This window comes from Pavona decussata, unplaced genomic scaffold (genome assembly GCF_977016875.1).
Source record: "Pavona decussata unplaced genomic scaffold, jaPavDecu1.1 SCAFFOLD_95, whole genome shotgun sequence".
NCBI classification, from domain to species: Eukaryota; Metazoa; Cnidaria; class Anthozoa; order Scleractinia; family Agariciidae; genus Pavona; species Pavona decussata.
Window position 1 is genome coordinate 641353 of NW_028145512.1, and position 23892 is coordinate 665244.

Sequence of the window (23892 nt, forward strand, 5' to 3'; positions counted from 1 at the left end):
TCCAGAACTAACAGCTGCAAGTCTTGCAAAATTCACGATCTCCCCAGTGGGTTTCGAGCACATCCCTGGGTGCGAAAAGTTCCAATCACAAAATAAAAAAAAATAAATGTCTCCATTCGTATTTCATATTTGTTACCTACTTTCCAAGAAAAGTTGATGGAAAAGTTGTTAAAGAAATCTATTTTTTGACAAAATTTGAATATGAGGCTCAAAGCGGATAGTCGCCCTTATATACTATGATTGGCATTGCAAATACTGCATCATTCACCGACTCATACTTGTACAACTCCTTTATTTTGAGTCTCTCTATATTAATTTTTAACATTGAAAGACACATTACTATTACTTAGAGTTGCAGTTGTAATAAAGATTCATTTGCCTAACGTCCAGACTACTGAGATGATCCCGCTGACCAATAGATGCGCCATGCTTGGTCTTTATGGTGGTCTGCCATGGCCACTTGGCGAAGTCCCGCTTCCCGTAGTGCATTATGGATCCATAGTCGTACGGAACACCCAAGCTATCGATGGAACCATGACCGTATTTATTGAAATTGTGCTTGTTTTCTGAAGATATAATAAAATGCAAAGAGTGATTAACTAATATTCTATGTAGCTTAATGTTTGATATTTTAAAACAAGCTAACTTATTAAGTGACCCGTTGTGACACGGTATATATATTTTCGACTGGAAGTTGTTGGTCGAAAGATAGAAAATTTGCTAGCTTTCCATGTTTCATTTCTAGATTGACTAAAAATAGCCAGTAAAAAAGCATTACCTAGAGCTTTATTTATTTATCTATGATTTCTTTTTGTTTTTGAAGATCCATTGTTCTTGAACTTAACACCACAACCAATGTCTAAGGCTAAAAGGCCCAAGATATGGTAAGATTATTTAGTGAATAAAAGCGGTGAATTGAACGTAAAGTGTTCTTTGAAACTAGGAAAGATTGCATGTCTCAAGCTATCAAACTTTTGACTGCAATCGAAAATTCGTTTTAACATGCCTTCATTTTGATGTTGCCCAAAAGGAAGACAACTAAGTATTCAAATGAACGAATTCAGTTATACATTAATCAAGTTCTTAATGAGGAAAGAAATCGTCAACTATCCTATCGATACCTGTATTGTGTGTCGGGAGTTTGGACAAGTGCTGTTAGCTAATCAGTTCACATTTACACTCTGTTTTTTTATAAGAACCTTTTTTATAAGAACGTCGAGGCTGAGATTGACCAAAATTTTAAGAACGTATTAAGAACATTCCTCAGGCTAAGAGTCGATTAAGAACGTTTTTATTTTGGTAATCTGTATATAAAATCAAGGTAACAAATGTAAATTAACTAAAATACTTAAGGGCATGTTTTGTTTAACATTAAGAATGGTGACAGACATCTCGGTTTGTCATAATCATACCATATCTCAGCAGGCAATGGACTTTAATAGGTTTCCTGGTCGCGTCCGGTGATTTACAAAATACATGTAGTGTTTACTAATTTAAGAACATCGTAAGAACGTTTTCAGCCTCAAATCGCAAAAAAATATAAGAACGTTCAGCCTCAGCTCCAAAATTAGACGTTCTTATAAAAAAAAAAAAAAAAAAACAGAGTGTATTCCATTGCCCATATACCACACATTGACATTTAAATCCTAGCACCATGCAGGATTAATGTAGTTTAATGGCCTTAGCTCCAACGAGTCTCCTGTAGCTCAGTGGTAGAGCACCTGAACTAGGGAAATAGGAGCACTCGGATCTTTTTTTTTTCTGAGTATGCCCATGTCACTTACTGAATAATGCATCTTTCTCACCTTCTTTGATGTTTCCCCAAACAATTTCCACATAGTCATCACGGTCAGGACGACCCTGCTCGTGCCAGAATCCTGTAAAGGAGAGTACAAAAGACGAAATATCGGTTGGAGGAAGTTAGGGACCGTCTTTGTCATGTGTTAATATTTAAGATCGAAGTATTTTGGGAAGTTTATGACTATGCGGGAGAAGCAGTTCTTAGCAAGGGCCATTGAAAACCAAAAGGAAAATTGGGGGTAACCACGCGTTTTTTGAGATAATTAAGCGACAATTATTCTAAAAAAAAAAGTATAATACAAAGTAATGCATCTTTGAGATTTCGATTCCCAGCCTGACACTGGAAATCTTGTACTGTCACCTTTTCGAGATTTCCCCATCGACATGCAGCCATCGCTGCGGCTTTCTGTTTACGTCCGTACGAGGATGAAATTTTCAAGCAAAACACTCAAGTTTCAAAAATAAAGGCACGACTCACATGTTGTAACCGTAAAGCAGAAAATTAATCAATAAAAATGTAAACGAAAAGTTTTTCTTGTGTTTGTTGCAACGAAGTGAAAAAAAAGGTACCGGCGACTTGAATCGGCGACGCCGGGCCGGCGCCGAAAAAAGCGCGCGAAAACATTTTGGCTGACCGGAAGTGAAATTGCACTTGGGTAGCAACCGTACAGCTTAGTAACGAGATACTTTAATGGTCCCTTAAATACATCTAATAACCGAATCAGTTTCTAGCTGACATTATCGTCTAATGAATTTCGCCGGTTTAAGTATTCATTTAATTCCGAGACGAGGCTTTTCAGTTGACGTTGGATAACCTTAATAGCTCAGTTAGTTTAAAAAGGAAAAAATAGCCAAGAAACATAGTATGTCATGAAAAATTATGAATCCTGAACAATGGTAATAACACCCATTATTAGTACATCTCACCCGTCACCGTCGAAAAACTCCACGTAGTTATTCTGATTGGTCCTGCGTACGAATTTATTTGATGCACGTTTTCTCCTCCCACTCTTTGATAGCACTGTCAATTGTTCTCTCTGTGGGCCCCTTTATTCCAAGCCAGTTTAGAAATTTATTTTCTAAAGAGAAGATGGTTTCTTCAGTAATACGTAAAGGAAATTATACACTGCATGGTTAACTGAATTTTATCGCTATGAAATCCTAACTATAATTCTACGATTAAAAGGTCTGGATATCAGCAGGTTGAAGAAAAACAATTTTTGACTTTTACGCTGTTCTGCAGGTTTAATCGCTTAAACCTGAAAAAAAAATTAAAAATACAAAGTTGAATTTATAATCAGTACACAGAAATGCTAATGAGAAAAGAAATGTAACAGTTTTTCAGTATTTCATCATTTTTATGTACTTTAATATTGTAAATTCAAGTTTGTAGTTTTTCGAAGAGCTGTCGAAATATGCCTTTACAAATTAGAACTGTTGTCGTTTTTCTTAATTTTACTATCCTTGATAAGTCCTTTTAAAAAACATTTCCGTAACTCGGCCAGGACGATTACATCAATTTATCGGTGCGTCGCTTGTGAACGTATGAAGGTAACAATTAGCCAATACTTCGTATCTCTAAACATTTTCAGTCACGAAGAAACTGCAAAGTCCTTGACAGGTTTTCCAATTTATGTTTTCGATATGCCAACGTGATTCAACTCCAAGTACATTGTATAGACGACTCTCGTTATAGTCGACAGCCCCGGGACCGTCAATTGGTTCCCATAATAGCGGGTGGATGAAAACTGACCCAATTTCAAGTTGTAAAATGTCACTATGCGGATACGAGCCAAAGAATAACGAATATGAACTGCAGAATCTATTGGAAGGCGCAAATTCGACGTCAAGAACATTGAAATGACAAAATTATGTAGATACAGTGCAGCGGAAACACTTTGAAGACCCTCTCAATGGGGCAGTGGCTCAGTTACGGTTAACGGCTAAATTTTTGGCTTTTTTACGACTAACGGTTAATTTTTTTTCCATTACGGCTAAGAGAAAAGTTAACAATTTATTAAATAATAATATACCTTTATACTGCTCAATTCACACAACTGGATGAAAGAATTGGAGAAATCTAAATATAGTTGAAACAAAATACTGCAACTCGTCCTACAAAAAGCAGGCCACGTAAGACTCCACACTTTTGGTTTCAATAACAGATCACACCAGGGCAGATTGTGTACTCGTCGTAGCCGCATCAACCACGAAACAGGAAAAGTAACCGGTCTTAAGAGATCTTAGTCTCCTACGCAGCCGTTCTTAGGCTCGTCACGCAAAGCTCGACGAGCCTAAAGGCGGCTGCGTAGGAGACTAAAGAGTCAGATCTAGGCACCTTGAAATTGGCAAATATTGGGTACAAATTTTTTTATGGTGAACTTATGTTATCGCTAACGGTTTAAACTTTTCAATTTTTACGTCCGAGTTTAATTTACGGCTAACGGCTAAACCCATTGAGACTTTCTTTGACGACTGAGAAGGAACATCTTGGGCGTATTGAGTAATTAACATATTTAGATTATTCTGATCGTTGGGGGGAAGAATTCAAATTTGTCGTTCAATGTGTCCACGATGTCCGTTGTAACAAGAGTAAAAGCAATAAAGATGGCGTGTCCCCAGTTCCGTAATAGCCGTAGTTATTTCCATACATTTCTTTGTAGTTTCGGTCGGCGATTTACAGGGTCCGGACCGCGATAGCGACGTATCCTCGTCGTAAATTTGTGGCAATTAAAAACATTATGATACTGTAGGATTATTACAATAGGTCATTTGCCCTATTATATCTCCATTTTCGATCAGTGAAAAGATCTACCCAGCGTGAGCGTATGTTTAGCCACTTATCGCGCGATGTACATGAAATGACTATGCGAATTAACCTGTAAAAAAGGAATTAACACTGAATTTTAAACAATCAAGTTGGTCTAGGCGTAAGTGTGAGCTTGTGAGATCGATCTGGGTGTTAAAGTGTGTAAACAAGGAGCCTGTGCATGCTTCTCAGCACTGAGGCAACAAGTCTGCAACTCAACCGGTCCTTATAATTAGCAGTTTGAAAGTTAAATATTAAGAGTGTGTTTAAAGAGATTGATTGCTTGCGCTTTCATGTATCGTGTAGGGTACTGTGCGTTGTGCTTTAATCCTTGTTTGCCCCCCCCCCCCCCAAGATTTGTTGGATCAAGACCATGTTCAGCTGCTTGAATCTGTGCCTCTCCTAGCATCATATCTCCCTCAAATTTTCTATACCCACTGAAGACTTCAACACAAAAAGGTGAATTTCAAAACGTGGATATCTTCAACAAAAATTAGACGGAATTACTCTAATAAAAACTGCTGATCGAGAAGGAAAGGCGCAGTCTCAAATTGACAAAGAAGCAGCCAAGCAAAGGTACATCACTTGGTGATCGCACTGAACATTTTAAAATTTGTTCTGTTTTCGGGTCTCAAATTAGAGAAAGTAGCTAAATCGAGCCACTAGTTCACTCTTTTTGGACTCTAATTTGCGAAAATAGGTAAAATAAGTTAGTTTTTTCTAGTCCTCAAATTCGTGAACTATACCCAGAAATCGGGCAAGACGTTTACTGCTGTTTTGTTTTAATTTCGGGAGAATAGGTAAAGGTCAAGACATAAGTTTATTTCTTTCTGGACTAAAATCCGTGAAAATGACCAAAAGTCGTGAAAATGGCCAAAATGAATCCGTAAATTAACGCCTTGTTGGCCTCAAGTTCGTTAAAATAGCCTAAAAGAGAGCAATAATTCCATTGCTTTCTGTAGTTACCTCGTTTATCTCGTTCTTCCTTCACCACCGGAATTCCCAGAGAGTAGGAAACGAGGAGAATGACAATCAAAGACAACATCTTGAATCCACTGGAATGCGAACTCGCCGGAAAACGTCTCTAGCTCGCGTGCTTGACTGTCTTGACTGTGTGTTAACCTTTAGTCTTTCGGTTTAATCAACTCTTCGTTCCTTGATATCGACACAAAAATTCTCCCTTCTGGGGAACAGTAACTTTACACAGTTCTTGTCAGTTCTGTGAATATTGATCCAACTGTACAGGTTTGAGCCAATCAGAATACGTAAAAAACCTAGCGTTTTGCTGCCTTTCATGTCAATGTTGAACCAACTGCAGAAGAAACGGACACAAAGAAAAAAGTGTTACAATTGACCCAAATTACACGTATACTTTTTGGTGTTTGATATTATCCACGGAACTTATGCCTTCGTTTACAAAGGAAAGCTTTGAGGACCCAGCTGAATAACTGATCACGACGCCAGATTTAGAAATTGTAAAATTCACAACATACAGATAAATTCTCCCACGTCTTTGTTATGCCCATGATCTTAAGTCATCTGATAAAGTATTAATTTTGTTTCTTTACTAGACATTCCTTTTTGCAACAGTGCCCTTTCTTATTACAACTCTTTTTTTTTATTTCTGTAGGATTAGAGCTATTAATGATAAGTTAAGATGTGTCCTGAGGATATGCTTCCTAAAATATTCTATTGTTAGACTTAACGATAGGCTATATATAGCGGTACTGAAGGACGTCACAAATATTTGAATTTTTTTGAAATTATGGCATTGATTAAGGGTGCACTGCCATAAAAACTAAATTTCTGAAATTATTGGATTTGTTGAGTTTATTCTAAAAGAGCATGATGAAAATGCCTTCTTACAAAAAATATCGGCATCTTATTGTAATTTGGGGGTGAAATATTGGCACTTCGTTATGCTCCATACAAATCCTTTTCCTTGGTGAGCGTAGCCGACGAAAAATCTAGGTTCTTTAATATATGCAAGTGTTTACTCTAACTGCGTCAGTCACTCTGAACAGTTTAACTGTGTGATGCGAGGAAGACGACATCCTTGCTATTGTAGAATTGAGCTTAGTTCATGGTAAGTATACTATAACGGATGCAGGCTATCTCCCGTTAAACTGTTCAATCAAAGTGTACTGACCCGGATACAGTAGACACCCGCATAACAGTCGCATCAGTAAGAACCTAGGTGCAGTAACACACAGATTCCGCATTGGTGCCGCTACCACTGCAACGACAGCAGGTGGTTTTTAACTGGCTTATCAAAGTCTTGGGGCAGTGTCACTTATTTTTATTATGCGTTTGAACAGCGAAATACAAACCTGTATCGATGGAAATGTTAATTAAAATAATGGTTCAGTTTTGTTAACAATTGCCCTACGAGTATAGATACCTAAGCTAACATTTTGTTCTTTTGCTGCGGATGGCTTAAATGGAGATCGATTACAACTTGAAAAAATTGGCCATTTTTTTCAAGTTCTACCTTTGTATTTTAGACAAATTGCTAAATCCTGATTTATAAATTGTTCTTCATTGGACAAATCTTATACAAATAATTTTATGTCTGAGAAAAAGTTCCACGTTAAATGTTTGAGTAGCTTTCATTAAAATACTGCAAACTCTCCGTGGTCGTGCCGCTTTAAGATCTCCTCAGGAGGTGCTTTTTCCCTTTCCTATGCAAATAACAATGGGCAACTCTCGTACTGCAACGTAAGGCCTATGCTATTTACTCTAAGCCCTAATATCAGCAAACAGTTTTCCCCACTGGTTTACATACATTTTTGTGACAGTCCTAGTTGGCATTTTTGGCCTTGACAGTGCACAAACCACAATAGATTTTGAAATGTGTTGAACAATAGGAACGTTCTTGTTAAGATATTCAACTGTTTGCTAAGGATTTCGAAACCATTTTTGTTTCCTCGCAACAGTTCCCAGTTTCCAAAAGAAATATTTCCATTTCACGAATTCGAGACCAAAAAGCAATGAACTTATTGCACGATTTTTGACTCTTTTCACGAATTGGAGACAAGAAAGCAATGGAATTATTGCTCTCTTTTAGGCTATTTTAAAGACCTTGAGGCCAACAAGGAGTTAATTTACGGCTTCATTTTGGCCATTTTCACGACTTTTGGTCATTTTCACGGATTTTAGTCCAGAAAGAAATGAACTTATGTCTTGACTTTTACCTATTCTCCCGAAATTGAAACAAAACAACAGTGAACGTCTTGCCCGATTTCTGGCTATATTCACGAATTTAAGGACTAGGAAAAACTAACTTATTTCCCAATTATTGCCTATTTTCGCAAATTAGAGTCCAAAAAGAGTGAACTAGTGGCTCGATTTAGCTACTTTCATTAATTTGAGACTCAAAACGAATGCACTTATCTCTCGATTTTGGGGGATTTTCTAGAAGTTCACACCAAAAGGAATTAAACCCCCAAACGTAAGGATTTGTAACCCCCAAACATAGAAATCTGAACATCAAACGTAAGGATTTGCAATCCCCAAACGTAAGAAATCTAACCCACAAACGTAAGGATTTACAACCCCCAAACGTAAGAATTTGTAACCTTAAAACGTAAGAAATCTAACCCCCAAACGTAAGAAATCTGACCCCCGAACGTAAGGATTTGTAACCCCCCAACGTAAGAATTGGTAACCGCCAAACGTAAAAAATCTAACCCCCAAACGCAAGGATTTGTAACCCCAAAATGTAACAAATCTAACCCCCAAACATAAGGATTTGTAACCCCCAAACGTAAGAAATCTAACCCCAAAACGTAAGGATTTGTAATCCCAAACGTAAGAATTTGTAACCCCTAAACGTAAGAAATCTAACCCCAAAAGGTAAAAAATCTAACCCCCGAACGTAAGAATTTGTAACCGCCAAACGAAGGAAATCTAACCCCCGAACGGTAAGGATTTGTAACCCCCAAATGTAAGAAATATAACCCCCAAACGTAGGAAATCTAACCCCCGAACGTAAGGATTTGTAACCCCCAAACGTAAGAAATTTTACCCCAAAACGTATAGATTTGTAACCCCAAACGTAAGGATTTGTAACCCCCAAACGTAAGAAATCTAACCCCCGAACGAAAGGATTTGTAACCCCCTAACGTAAGAATTTATAACCGCCAAACGTAAAAAATCTAACCCCCAAACGTAAGGATTTGTAACCCCCAAATGTAAGAAATCTAATACCCGAACATACCCGAACGTAAGGATTTGTAACCCACAAACGTAAGAAATCTAACCCCAAAACGTAAGGATTTGTAACCCCAAACGTAAGGATTTGTAACCCCCAAACGTCAGAAATCTACTAACCCCCCAACGTAAGGATTTGTAACCCCTTAACGTAAGAATTTGTAACCGCCAAACGTAAAAAATTTAACCCCCAAATGTAAAGAATTGTAACCTCCGAACATAAGGATTTGTAACCCCCAAACGAAAGAAATCTAACCCCTGAACGTAAGGATTTGTATCACCCAAATGTAGGAAATCTAACCCCCGAATGTAAGGATTTGTATATGCCAAAAGTAAGAAATCTAACCCCGAAACCTAAGGATTTGTAACCCCTAAACGTAAGATATCTAACCCACGAACGTAAGGATCTGTAAACCACAAACGTAAGGATTTGTAACTCCCAAAGGTACGAGATCTAACCCCCGAACGTAAGGATTTGGATCCCCCAAACGTAAGAAATCTAACCTCCGAAAGTAAGGATTTGTATCCCCCACACGTAAGAACAGTAACCTCAAAACAAAAGGATTTGTAACCCCCAAACGTAAGAAATCTAACCCCAAAACGTAAAGATTTGTAACCCCCAAACGTAAGGATTTGTAACCCCCAAACGTAAGATATCTAACCCACGAACGTAAGGATCTGTAACCCACAAACGTAAGGATTTGTAACCCCCAAAGGTACGAGATCTAACCCCCGAACGTAAGGATTTGGATCCCCCAAACGTAAGAAATCTAACCTCCGAAAGTAAGGATTTGTATCCCCCACACGTAAGAACAGTAACCTCAAAACAAAAGGATTTGTAACCCCCAAACGTAAGAAATCTAACCCCAAAACGTAAAGATTTGTAACCCCCAAACGTAAGGATTTGTAATCCCCAAACGTAAGATATCTAACCCACGAACGTAAGGATCTGTAACCCACAAACGTAAGGATTTGTAACCCCCAAAGGTACGAGATCTAACCCCCGAACGTAAGGATTTGGATCCCCCAAACGTAAGAAATCTAACCTCCGAAAGTAAGGATTTGTATCCCCCACACGTAAGAACAGTAACCTCAAAACAAAAGGATTTGTAACCCCCAAACGTAAGAAATCTAACCCCAAAACGTAAAGATTTGTAACCCCCAAACGTAAGGATTTGTAACCTCTAAACGTAAGAAATCTAACCCCCAAACGTAAGAAGACTGACCCCCAAACTTAAGAATCCATTACTTCTAAACGTAAGAAATTTAGCTCTGAAACGTAAAAAACCCTACCAGCAAACGTAAGAAAACTAACCCCCAAACGTAAGAATCCCTAATCCCCAGACGTAAGAAAACTAAACCACAAAAGTAAGAATTACTAACCCCCAAACGTAAGAAAACTAACCCCAAAAGGTAAGAATCCATAAAACCCCAAACGTTAGAAACCTAACCCCCAAAACGTAAGAATCTCTAACTCCCAAACTTTAGAAAACTAACCCTCAAACGTAAGAATTACTAACTCCAAAACGAAAGAAAACTAACCCCCAATCGTAAGAATCCCTAATCCCAACATGTAAGAAAACTAACCCCCAAACGTAAAAATAATTATACCCAAAAGTATGAAAACTACCCCCAAACGTAAGAATCCTTTACCCTCAAACATAAGAAAACTTACCCCAAAACGTAATTAACCTAACACCCAAACGTAAGAATCCCTAACCTCTAAACGTAAGAAACCTAACCCCCAAACGTAAGAATTACTAACCCCAAAACGTAAAAAAACTAACCCAAAAACGTAAGAATTACTGACCCTCAAACGTAAGAAAACTAACCCCTAAACGTAAGAATTACTAACCCCCAAACGCAAGAAAACTAACTCATAAACGTAAGAATCCCTAACACCCAAACGTAAGGAAACTAACCTATAAACGTAAGAATTACTACCCCCCAAACGTAAACGTAAGAAAACTGACCCCCAAACTTAAGAATCCATTACTTCTAAACGTAACAAATTTAGCCCTAAAACGTAAGAAACCCTAACCAGCAAACGTAAGAATTCCTGACCTCCAAACGTAAGAAAACTAACCCCCAAAGGTAAGAATCCACAAACGTAAAAATTATTAATCCCCAAATGTACGAAACTACCCCCAAACGTAAGAATCCTTTATACTCAAACATAAGAAAACTAACCCAAAAACGTAAGTAACCTAACACCCAAACGTAAGAATCCCTAACCTCCAAACGTAAGAAAACTAACCCCTTAACGTAGAATTACTAACTCCCAAACGTAAGAAAACTAACCCATAAACGTAAGAATCCCTAACACCCAAACGTAAGGAAACTAACCTCCAAACGTAAGAATTACTAACCCCCAAACGTAAAAAAACTAACCCCCAAACGTAAGAAAACTAACCTTCAAACGTAAGAATCGTTAACCGTCAAAGGTAAGAAAACTAACCCCCAAACGTAAGAATCCCTAACCCCCGAATGTAAGAAAACTAACCCCAAAATGTAAGAATCCTTAACCCCCAAACGTAATAATCCCTAACCCCCAAACGTGAGAAAACTAACCCCAAAATGTAAGAATCCTTAACCCCCAAACGTAAGAAAACTAACACCCATCTTAAGAATTACTAGCCCCTAAACGTAAAAATTACTAACCCCCAAATTTAAGAATTACCAGCCCCTAAATGTAAAAATTACTTAAACCCCCAAACTAAAAAAAGTAACCCCTAAACGAAAGAATCACTAACCCCCAAACGTAAGAAAACTAACTTCCAAACGTAAAAATCCCTAACCCTTAAAGGTTAGAAAACTAACCCCCAAACGTAAGAATCTTTAACTCCCAAACGTAAGAAAACTAACCCCCATACGTCAGAAAACTAACACCCAAACGTAATAATCCCTAACCCCCAAACGTAAGAAAACTAACCCTAAAACGTAAGAACTACTAACCCCCAAACGTAAGAATCCTTAACCCCAAAACGTAAGAAACTCTAAACCCCAAACCTAAGAAAACGTACCCGCGAACGTAAGAACAAAAAACCCTCCAACGTAAGAAAACTAACCCCCAAACATAAGAATCCCTAACCCTCAAACGTAAGAAAACTATCCCAGAAACATAAGAATTACTAACCCCTAAACGTAAGAAAACTAACCCCCAAACCTGAAGATCCCTAACCCCCAAACGAAAGAATCCTTAACCCCCAAGCGTAAGAATCCCTAACCCCAAAACTTAAGACAACTAACCTCCAAACGTAAGAATTACTAACCCTTAAACGTAAGACTAACCCCCAAACGAAAGAATCTCTAACCCCCAAACGTAAAAAAACTAACCCCTAAACGTAAGAATCCCTAACCCGCATACGTAAGAAAACTAACCCCCAAACGTAATAATCTCTAACCCCGAAACGTAAGAAAACTAACACTTAAATGTGGAAAAACTAGCCCCTAAACGTAAGAATTTCTAAGCCCTAAAACGTAAGAAAACTAACCCCGAAACGTAAGAACTACTAACCCCTAAACGTGACAATCCCTAAGCCCCAAACGTTGAAAACTAACCCCCAAAGGTAATAATCCCTAACCCCCAAACGTAAAAATACCCAACCCCCAAACGTAAGAAAACTAACCCCCAAACATAAGATTATCCCTAACCCCCAAACGTTAGAATTAATAAACCCCAAACATAAGAAAACTAACCCTCAAACGTAACAATCCCTAACCCCCCAAACGTAAGAAAACTATCCCCTAAACGTACGAATCCCCAGTTTTTAAACGTAAGAAAATTAACCCCCAAACATTTGAATCCCTAACCCCCGAGCGTAAGAAAACTAACCCCCAAACGTATCAATCCCTAAGCCCCAAACGTCAGAAAACTAACCCACAAACGTAAGAATCCCTAACCCCAAAAAGTATGAAAACTAACCTCCAAACGTAAGAATTACTAACCCTCAAACATAAGAAAACTAACCCCCAAACGTAAAAAAACTAACCCCTAAACGTAAAAAACCTAACCCCCAAACGTAGGAATACTAACCCCACAACGTAAAATTCTTTAACCCCCAAACGTAATAATCCCTAACCCCGAAATGTAAGAATCCCTAACCCACAAACGTAAGAAAACTAACCCCATAACGTAAAAATCCCTAACCCCCAAACGTAAGAATCCCTAACTCTCAAACGTAACTGAACTAACCTCCAAACGTAAGACTCCCTAACCCCGAAACGTAAGAAAACTTATCCCCCAAGCGTAGGAAAACTAATTCCCAAAAGTAAGAATCCTTAACCCCTAAACGTAAGAAAACTAACCCCCAAACGTAAGAATCTATAACCTCAAAACGTAAGAATCCGTAACCCCCAAACTTAAGAGAACTAACCTCCAAACGTAAGACACCTAACCTCCAAACGTAAGAATCCCTAACCCCCAAACGTAAAAGAACTAACCCCTAAACGTAAGAATCTCTAACCCACAAAAGTAAGAAATCTAACCACCAAACGTAAAAAATCTAGCCCCCAAACGTAAGAATTACTAATCCCCAAACGTAAGAAAACTGACCCCCAAACGTAAGAATGCTTAACCCCCAAACATAAGAAAACTAACCTCCAAATGCAAGAATCCCTAGCCCCCAAACATAAGAAAACTAGCCTCCAAACGTAATAATTCTTAACCCTCAAACTTAAGTAAACTAACCCAAAAACGTAAGAATCCCTAACCCCAAAACGTAAGAAAACTAACCCCCAAACGTAAAATTTACTAACCCCCAAACGTAAGAATCCCTAACCCCCAAACGTAAGAATTATTAACCCCCAAACGTAAGAAAACTAACCCCTTGAACGTAAGAATCCCTAACCCCCATACGTAAGAAAACTAACCCCCAAACGTAAGAAAACTAACTCCCAAACGTAAAACTTACTAGCCCCCAAACGTAAGAAAACTAACCCCCAAACGTAAGAATCCCTAATCCCCAAACTTAAGAAAACTAACCCCTAAACGTAACAATTACTAATCCCAAAACGTAAGAAAACTAACCTCCAAACGTAAGAATTCTTAAACCCCAAGCGTAAGAATCCGTAACCCCCAAACTTAAGAAAACTAACCCCCAAACGTACGAATCCCTAACCCCCAAACTTAAGAAAACTAACCCCTAAACGTAACAATTACTTACCCCAAAACGGAAGAAAACTAACCGCCAAACATAAGAATTCTTAAACCCCAAACGTAAGAATCTGTAACCCCCAAACTTAAGAAAACTAACCCCCAAACGTAAGAATCCTTAACCCCCAAACTTAAGAAAACTAACCCCTAAACGTAACAATTACTTACCCCAAAACGTAAGAAAACTAACCTCCAAACGTAAGAATTCTTAACCCCCAAGCGTAAGAATCCGTAACCCCCAAACTTAAGAAAACTAACCCCCAAACGTACGAATCCCTTACCCCCAAACTTAAGAAAACTAACCCCTAAACGTAACAATTACTAACCCCAAAACGTAAGAAAACTAACCGCCAAACGTAAGAATTCTTAACCCCAAAACGTAAGAATCCGTAACCCCCAAACTTAAGAAAACTAACCCCCAAACGTAAGAATCCTTAACCCCCAAACTAAAGAAAACTAACCCCTAAACGTAACAATTACTAACCCCAAAACGTAAGAAAACTAACCTCCAAACGTAAGAATTCTTAACCCCCAAACGTAAGAATCCGTAACCCCCAAACGTAACAATTACTAACCCTAAAATGTAAGAAAAACTAACCCCCAAACGTAAGAATCCCTAACCCATAACCGTAAGAAAACTAACTCCCAAACGTACGTAAGAGTCGTTAACCCCGAAACGTAAGAAAGCTAATCCTATACCGTCAGAATTACTAATCCCCAAACGTAAGAATCCCTAACCCCCAAACGTAAGAGTCCCCAACCCCGAAATGTAAGAAAACTAACCCATAAGGTTAGAATCACTAACCCCCTAACGTAAGAATCTCTAGGGGGCCCGGGGGCATGCTCCCTCGGAAATTTTTTTAAAATAAATGCGTCTAGAATGGCTAAAAATACATCCCAATATAGCAGACACAGTGAATTATTTTATTATTTATCAGGCTAATTAACACTAAATTTGAACTAAAATCACAAAACATCAAACACAAGGAAAATCCCAATAATTACTTTTTAGCACGTTGACAAATCTAAATCAGTGAATTTACCAAAGTTGCGAAAACGTTTTTAATTTCGCTGGGCAAATTCATTCGCTACATCTAGAAGCCGAATTTTATCTGTTCTTGCCTTGTGGGTACCTCAGGCTCCGTAATAGAAACATGAAGCTGTTTTTTGCGAAGCACTGTCTGATAAAAAGTTTCAAAACAGTCATCATTTCTGATCTTCTTGAGTGCATCCTTCGTCAGCCTGGCATGATGTTGTCCACTGGTGGCTGACATGCCGGCTTTCTGTAAGGTCTCTGATAGATTATCTGTATGGGAGAAACTGATCGTCTGACTCAAGTTTAATCCAAAGAGAAAGTCAAACTTTTTCATCTGTGCTTCAGGCATCCAATTATTCTACCACGAACATCTGATTCTAGTCTCGTTTCAAGGCAATCATTCCATAGCTTTAACAATGCGTCCTAATTGTCGATGACTCTTTGGAAACAGGTTGCTCTCACAGTCCACCTTGTTGCACATAATTTAGTCAAGCCGGATGCTGAAATGCCTTCTTCTTCATCCATTTCTATATTTGACTTAATTTGGCCGAGCAAGTTTTCGCGTTTTGGCGAGAACTTAACTTGAGCTTTACAATTTTATTTGTGTCATTTACTGTGTCTGACAATATTTTGCAGTGACTCGTTGCATCTTTTTATTTAGTCAAATTCGTTACTAAGTGTGACGGGGGAAAGAAACAGAACTTTCGCAGTTCCTTGCAAGCTAACCCCCAACTATCGCGCACACAAAGACCAAACCAGCGAACCGGGAACTCCATGCCCTACTCTTTTTTACACTTAAACTTAGCGAATGAGCATGGCAATGTGTAGGATGAGCTTTTTTCTGAAAATCATGAGTTGAATTTGCTTCGCAACCCCCGACCTTTTACCCAACATATTGCAAAATTATTGGGGAGGGGGGGAGCCCCCCCCAGCCCCCTCCCCCCCCCCCCCCCCCGGCTCCGCGGTCCCTGAAATTCTGATATTGTTTGCGTCGGTTAAAAGTGTTTTGACCCGCAACACTTCTTACATGAGGATATGTAACACCCAGACGTATTTTATAAAACTATAGCATGATTTTACTGAGAGAATTTTGGTTGGAAGGTACCTCACTCTGCCTCCGGCTTTAATTTGAAAGACTCGCGTTTGGTCCGCTATCAAGACAAAAGGCCTTTTAAAGAAGAGCCACCCAGAAACCATTTGAATTCTGTTTTAAGTTTTCCTTTTTGTAACAAAAACACTATTTGGCAGAGCCTTCCCTTAAAGGAATCTTGTAGAATTCCTTTTTCTCTCTCTCTCTTCGGGGGAATCATAGCCATTGCCAGAGAAAGGGCTAGCTATTTGACATTGACCGGATGCGGGTTCCAGAAGAGTGAACGTCAAAAATTCAACCCAGCCAAAATAATTTCTGATATCATAGTCCACCCCTTGAACTGTCTAGTTTAGTTTTAGCATGTTTTTGGTCCGGGAAAATTGGAACTTGTTACTGAATATTTATCGTATAAACCTGTCCGCGTTAGAACGGATGAGGCAAATTTCGGATTTCCCCGATTTCGCTGATTTTTTCTATGAACATCAATTATTCTCTCCCATAAACAAATATCACATTTACCGAGCTCAATGTCATATTTTTCGTTGTTGGCGAGACGGTTTACAAGGTGACCTCAAAACTACCCAATTTACCTCTACAATTTATCTATACATTGCCGGCGATGCCAAAACGTCATTCCTTGCTCAAACAGCTTGAATATTTTACACACTTAAGTTCCATTTGTAAATAACAATTTAAATGTTTAACTTTTGTTTTCTGTGAAATTTTGACTGAGTTACAATTTTTTCAAAATACCTCCTCCTTAACTTCAGAATGCATTAAACGTGACATAATATTACATGTACTTAAAGCCTATTTTCACAAAAGTGGGGTCAACTCCATTTTAACTCAAAAGCAGTAACACCAATCTACTAATGTATGGAATAAAATTTTTAGGCACTCTACGCTGCGTGCCGTACAGAGCTCCGTGATTTCCCTTATATTCACGGATTTCAATCGAAACTGAACATAAAGCCGTCAGACCGATAAACACATTTTTGAACCGAACTCTTTTAGAAATACAATAATAATCACTAGGTAAATATTTCTGGTTAGTGTTTGTTTTGCGTGACTAACAGTTGTTCATTTCAGGGTATATAGTTAGTCAATTTTCATTCTGTCAGATGTTCAGATTTCAAAAACAATAAGACGATTCTGTGACAGCAGTAATGCACTCTTTATTTTTTCTTATTAATTCTTTTTGCATCCATAGTACAGATTCAGTTGTTTAACATCTAGTGGGCTGAGATGTTTACGTTGACCAATGGACGCGCCATTCTTGACTTTTATGGTGGTTTGCCATGGCCATTTGGCAAAGTCCCGCTTCCCGTAGTGCATTATGGATCCATAGTCGTATGGAACACCAAGACTGTTGATTGTTCCCGTGGAGTATTTCCTGAAGTTGTGTTTTTGATCTTGGTTATTATAAAAGAAAATAGAAAAAATGTTAGCATTCAAACAATTTCGGCCTGGAACAGTTGCCACTTAAGGTGGCCGAACACAGTTATCCAGTACACAGGTGTTAGTAAACGTTATTTGAAAACTACGTACTTCTGAGTACCCGAAATTAGTATGGTGCAAGATTAACTAAGAAGGAATAAATTTTGATACTTCTTGTTGAGCAAGGTGCCGTTGCCATGGCAACACAGCAAGCTTTTAACTGTCCACAAATAATGGTTTTTCTTAATTTTTAGAAAATGCACTCGTTAGATTTTTTCCATTTTTTGTATCCAGAAAAACTCACAAAATACTGACATAGTGGCGCTGCTTCCATGTAATTTTAACAGACAGATCTCCTGTAAATGTTGGTTTTGCACTTTAATGTTTTTTGAAGATACCCTCTGTTAGATTTTGTTTTTGGTTAGTAGGTAAGTTACACTTTTAGAAAACTACTGTTTAGTCAAATTTCACGAAATTCTAACGAGCGGTTCCCTAGAAAACAGTTCATTTCGATTAAAACAACCAGTCACAATATTTTGCTCAAATGCGCATGCGTGGCTTTTAATTAGGTTTTCTCAGCAAAGATGAAAAGCGTACAAAAAGGCTTAACTCATTGTGAACTCACTTTCTTTGTTCGGCGATAAATGAAGAAGGATTCACAAACGAGAAACTAAGTTATTTTAAGAGCAAAACTTACCTTTGTGATCCATTTGGTATAAAATCGAGGATCGATAGTAATTTGCTTACCACAACCCTAGCGCGCGCTGAATAGCATCACCTAACAGAATGTGTAAAGCGCGCGCAAACTGTGTTCGGCCACCTTAAGGACGGTGCCTACTAATAAAGAAGTATTTTTGCGCGATTTATGACTATGCGCGAAAAGCAGATCTTTGCAAGGGCTATTGAAATCCAAAAAGAAAATTGGGGGTAACCACGCATTTTCTAAAGATAATTAAGAAACAATAATTCTAAAAAAGTGCTAAAATACAAAGCAATGTATGGCATTTTTTTTTTATGAAATTGATCTTTTATTGTCTCTGAAAAATGCATGACTACCCCTAATTGCCTTTTGGATACCAAAAGCTCTTGCTAAGTTCTGCTTTCTCCGCATAGTTTTAAACAGCGCAATTATATCCCAGTATTAGTAGGCACCACCCATGGGAACATTTTATGGTCTATGAGAGTATAGACCATAGAAAACTGCCGTCGGTTTATTAATGATAATGTTTGAATCAGCCACTAAAGCAGGTTAGGGGCTCCTGATAAATGTTGTTATGACTTTGACAGCTTCAGCTTGGTCGATGATAAACAGACCAACTTACAAGTAAATATAAAAGCATTAATTTTCGCTGGTCAAAATGACCAACTTACAAGTAAATATAAAAGCATTCATTTCTGCTGGTCAAAATATGCACACATGTCTTTATAATTCTTCAACGTTGATCTTTGAAAAAAGGTATTTGAAGGAAAATATGTTAAACCATGCTTAATGTATAACAAATCACCTGATTTTATGTTATCCCATATAATTTCCACATAATTATCACGGTCTGGTCGACTTTGTTCATGCCAGAAGCCTGTAAGACAAAAATTAAAGAATCGCTTTGGTAATGTTCTACGGATAGTTTTGGTTCCATGGTCTGTGAATAGGTTTAGTTCCCTCTTATTTTTCACTATCACTCTGTTTATTGTAGTGAGCTACGAGAGGGGTTGGTATTGAGAGGCCTCCGTTCCAAAGACACCTAGCGTTTACATCTAAACTCTCGAGGCTTGGTTCAGAGCTTTGATGCGAAAACTGAGATCGATGTTGTTTTATGTTTCACTGGTTAATGACACCCCGCGGATACAATTATAGCACATGTTATCACGAAAAAGGTATAAACAAACTGAAAAACAAATCGATGGTTGCGTGGAGGTACCGAAAGATAACGAGTTCACTTTTTTCACCAGTTGGTATGAATCGAAGTCCCAGTCATTAACACAACCACTAAAAAACGCAGTTGCTACTGAATTAATTCAAGCTTGAAATAGCGTTGTGCATGGAAATTGGGACAAAAACATGGCTGACTTGACGGCCAAAAAGTGGAAACATAAAAAACACGCAGTAAACAATAAAATTTCTGAACAAATACCAAGAGCATGTCCGATCTCGTGTACGGCGATCCCGTGGAACCCACATCCAGAACCAAGGGAAATCTGCTGCTTTCCCCCAACTTTACCGACCTTTGACCAGCAACTAAATGAAAGAAGGCGAATGAAAAGAAAAAGTAATCGGCAAACTGATAGAGAATGATAAAACATTTATGTGGCTATATATATTGTTTTATTAGCTGTTTTATTGTTTGGTAGCCAATCAAGTAGTCCTCTGGCCGCAGGGGTGCGTTCTTTGAGTATCAAGACTGAAGCTAAGATGTCTTACAATAGGGCATTTGTGTTTACGTTAAACAAAAACCCCCATTTGTTCTTTTGTTACTACTGCGAATACTACTACTGTGCAGCTCGGGATGGTTATGTGAAATAAGGGTTTCTTAAGGACGACCGGGTGCCTAGCAATACAAATACAATACAAATACTTTAATTTAAGGGAATAATTGATTCTAAGAAGAGTAATCGGAATCCAAAAAGAAAATTATAAGGGCAACCAGTTCACCTCTAAGTTCACGAAAAATCTATATAGTGAAGTTCTTTTAAGCCTTTTTAAAATTCTCGTTACTTGGTCTCTGAACTAAAAATGTTTGGTTGCCCCAATTTTCTTTTTGGACTCCTTTAGCCCCTGCTAAAACCTGCTTTTCTCACATTGTAATAAACGACGCAAAAATATCTCTGTACTAGGAGACACCGTCCTTAACTTGACACGAATTGAGGGGAAATTTCTGTGTCATTTTGGTCTACCCTTGTTTCCATCCTTACCCGCTCTGGACAGTGAACTCTATGTAATCCCGCTGAGTTGTTCGTTTGACAAACTTGATGCACGTCTTCTCTGAAATTTCCTTCATGGCGCTAAAAATAGCTCCTCTCTTGAATACGCTATCTGTCGACAAAAGAAAGGACAACATGTGATTTTAACTACAATTTATGTAACTAACACTGCACAAGTCCCAATTGATAAACGAGTTAACCCCTAAAATACTGGTTGTTTTTCCTACGCTACAAAATGAATGCCTGTATGGAGGTTTAAATTTGATAACAATGTGGAAATGTGATGGCTCCGTTCAAACCGGCTTAAAAATATTGCATAAATAGATCAGATTGAAAAGAAAACAAAAAAAGAACAGCCAAAATCGTTGGCGACATAATTGCAATTTCTCGACGAACAAAAATAGGCTGGACACTGTCTTCATTTGGACAGAAGTTGAAATTGTAATTTATATCTTAACAATTTATTTTTTAACCTTTATGACGAGTTCATCAACCGTATTCAAAACATTCGTTAAAAATAAAAAAAATAAAGAAAAAAAAATAAAGAAAGCACTTGGACAGTCAGTGCTATGCTTCTCTCTTCTTTTCTTTCTTTCTTTCTTTCTTTCTTTTTTTGTTTGTTTGTTTGTTTGTTTGTTACAAATATGGTAGAAATATTCCCTTTTTCTTGTTGTCGCTAGTATTGATTTTGCTACGGTTTCCCATGGCGCCATCTTACAATTCATGATAAGGATTTTTCGTCATACCTGCGTCATCACGCAACGTGTAAGGAACAATCCCTCCAGGCCACTTGCGATAGTTTGAGTTTGTCAGTTTTCGTGCGCTACCAACTTTTGTAGGGTCCTCTCCGTTCTCAGCCGCTTGAATCTCCTCCTCGGACAGCATCATGTCTCCCTCAAATATGCGAGTTTTTGACCCACCTAGAGAGCAAAGGATGCCGGTATTAAGTAATTGCTAACAGCAAGGAGCCATATGAACAAACCAGTCATTAAGTCAGATCTGGTTGGACGCTAAACTGAGTTTTGAAAGGTTTTACTAAACTTTTACAGGCAATTTTCTCTTCGAGCTTTCAAGCAAACTAAAAACGCCTAACAAGCTCAATAGGCGCCATAGTGAGAGAGACGGCTTAAAGTTTCATAAGTTTTAGGGAATATGAGAAAGATTAATATTGTGAAGTAATTTAAATGAAGATTTAGAATTAAAGATTTGTAGAAGAAAACAAGAGCAGGTTATAAAAGATGATGAACACAACCACACCACGTGATCAATTTAAATCAATCAGACTGGGAGGAAATAAAGTGGAGCATGTAAAAGAGTAATTTACGTCACTTTGATACAATAACGCTATAGATTTGTTTGAGTTACCTGATTTATGTCAGTTAGAGAAATAAAACTTTTCAACGGTAAATTGATATATTTTAAGTTTTTATATCATTTCTTAATGTGTAATGACCAATTGGAGCTACCAACGTCAATCGTCATATATACAGTGGCAAAACCAAACAAAAAGTCGCAGCAGATGAAATATTTCCAATCAGAAATACGTTACTGGAATAAACATTTTATTATAGCAAATTCTATCACGACTCTCAGGAGACGAGAGAACTGATTAACTGATAAGTTAGATGGTTAAGAACGTAATCCTGTCTGTTTTGTTCATTTTATCATCTCAAAGACGGTTATTATCAAGAACAATTTTCCTCTTCTACCTACTTCCCGCTTAAGAGATATCCTGCAAGTCACTGACATGTATTCTGTTTTTCCCATTTTGGTTTACTCTGCTAAACAGTATCTAATGATTGATGAACATGATATAAAAGGGATCTTGTTGTATGTATATTTAACCGAATTTTTATTGAAAAGGTAGCCGGTGAAAACTCGAGCACTTTTCGTGAAGCAGCACCGAAATGCGGATTGTTTTGCCCGAGAAGTTTTAGAATGGCTTAAAAGAGAGAAGAAAGGTGGAGAAAGAAGAGAGAGAAGAGGGAAAAAAGACTTCACAACCTTATTTATTTATTATTACCTTTTTTTTTTATCGGCCACTTTGGAGAGTTTTGAACGGCAAAAAGACATTCGCACCGCACACTCAAGCAAGTATGATTTGAACGGGCTCGTTTTCAAAAAATTTAGGTATATATATATATATATATGTTATAATTAAAACCCATTAGAGTAAGTGGTAGGTTGTAAGAATGTGAACGGTCAAGGGGAAAGCCCTTGAAAAATGTATTCAGTCTAAACTTATAATTTTAGATGGTATAGGTGAATAAGCTGAGAGTGGCTGATGCTTGATTTTTATTGGAACGTAGAAAAGTAACTGTTAATAAATATTCAAGTATTGCGTAATAGTAGTGAAAGGGTCAACTGTTCATTTGCTACAATATCTGGAGAAGAAATTGGCTTTAAAAAAGACAAATTACCTCGTTTCTGACGATCTCCATCTTCCAAGGGAAAGGCAAACGTCGAGGCAACTAAGAGTAAAATGCTAAACGAGCGCATTTTTATCAAACTTTTTCAAGCAAATTAAGGAGGTGGACTTGAACGTGTGGGATAGGACAGTGCAACCCGGCTAGCATGGAAAAGAGAATCTAGTTTTATACTGTTAGAAAGCAGCAGCTTTTTGTTTATTTACTTCATCTGTTTAGCTGGACTAACATGCTTTGTATGAATGTTAGCATTCCTCAACTTTAAGGCAACCAAAACACGTACGTATGCAGTTGTACAAATCTTTCAGGGAACGGGAGTCTACAACAGCCGTCCATCTCTTTTGTTGCGGTATTTCTTTGAGTAAGTGAATTCCTGTGAAAACCAAAGCTGAAAGCAGCTGTTGCAACAGTAATAACTTTATTTGACGTGTCAATCGATCTAGCTTGTCATATTTGTCCACATGCCAACAAAAAAATGTTTGCTTTGCTTTTTGAACACAACCAAACAAACTGATACGATATCTTTTGTTTTGTTTACCCTGCAGAATAAGTGTTAATTTTTGAGCTTTTCTGGCGCGAGAAGCGAGCGCGAAGCGCATCCGCAAGTGCCAGGCGAATGCGGACCGCGCGAGAAAAATAACGTCTGTATGCATAACTTTGCTCAAGCTGTTTTAGAGTTCAAATGTGAAGGAAGTTACCCAATCGCTGGAGTGGCTACGTTATGTCATGTGATTGTGACAGTATGACGCCACAAAAGCTTAAACAAATGCTTCATCCGTTGGGCATTTCAAGCGAAATATCAAGAAGGTAGCTGATTTTTCGGATTCCCACACGGCAATCTCGTAAAGTAGTTGTAATTAGTTTCAGTTTTTAACTTAACCTTAACTGATGATTTTTCGTGTGTAAATAAAGATTTACATACAATTTACATAGTTTACATACATACAACACAAAATGGCGGTCGCGTCGGCGTGTCCGTAGCGTATTTCCAAACGTGCCACATTCAAT

General features: G+C 38.0%; 1 protein-coding gene and 1 pseudogene across 2 annotated transcripts; both read right to left on the reverse strand.

Annotated features, from left to right (window-relative positions):
• Nucleotides 1–261: 261 nt before the first annotated feature.
• LOC146472973 (zinc metalloproteinase nas-15 pseudogene) lies at nt 262–1902 on the reverse strand (annotated as a pseudogene). Its single transcript, XR_014866478.1, has 2 exons — nt 1806–1902; nt 262–566 (listed from the first exon to the last, which is right to left on the reverse strand). The product of XR_014866478.1 is annotated as a zinc metalloproteinase nas-15 pseudogene (transcript).
• A 15388-nt stretch (nt 1903–17290) lies between these two features.
• Nucleotides 17291–22957, reverse strand: LOC146472974 (zinc metalloproteinase nas-15-like). Its single transcript, XM_085118877.1, has 6 exons — nt 22879–22957; nt 21205–21378; nt 20450–20570; nt 19672–19775; nt 19045–19116; nt 17291–17514 (listed from the first exon to the last, which is right to left on the reverse strand). The coding sequence occupies exons 1-6, from the start codon at nt 22955–22957 to the stop codon at nt 17291–17293; spliced, it is 774 nt and encodes a 257-aa protein (XP_084975003.1).
• Between the last annotated feature and the right edge of the window lie 935 nt (nt 22958–23892).

Coding starts and splice junctions, on each gene's coding strand:
- LOC146472974 (XM_085118877.1), bottom strand. CDS start 22,957: ATGCGCTCGTTTAGCATTTTACTCTTAGTTGCCTCGACGTTTGCCTTT. Junction 19,776..20,449: donor GAGTTCACTGTCCAGAGCGG/GTAAGGATGGAA, acceptor TCTTTCATTTAG/TTGCTGGTCAAAGGTCGGTA. Junction 17,515..19,044: donor ATGGGATAACATAAAATCAG/GTGATTTGTTAT, acceptor ATAATAACCAAG/ATCAAAAACACAACTTCAGG.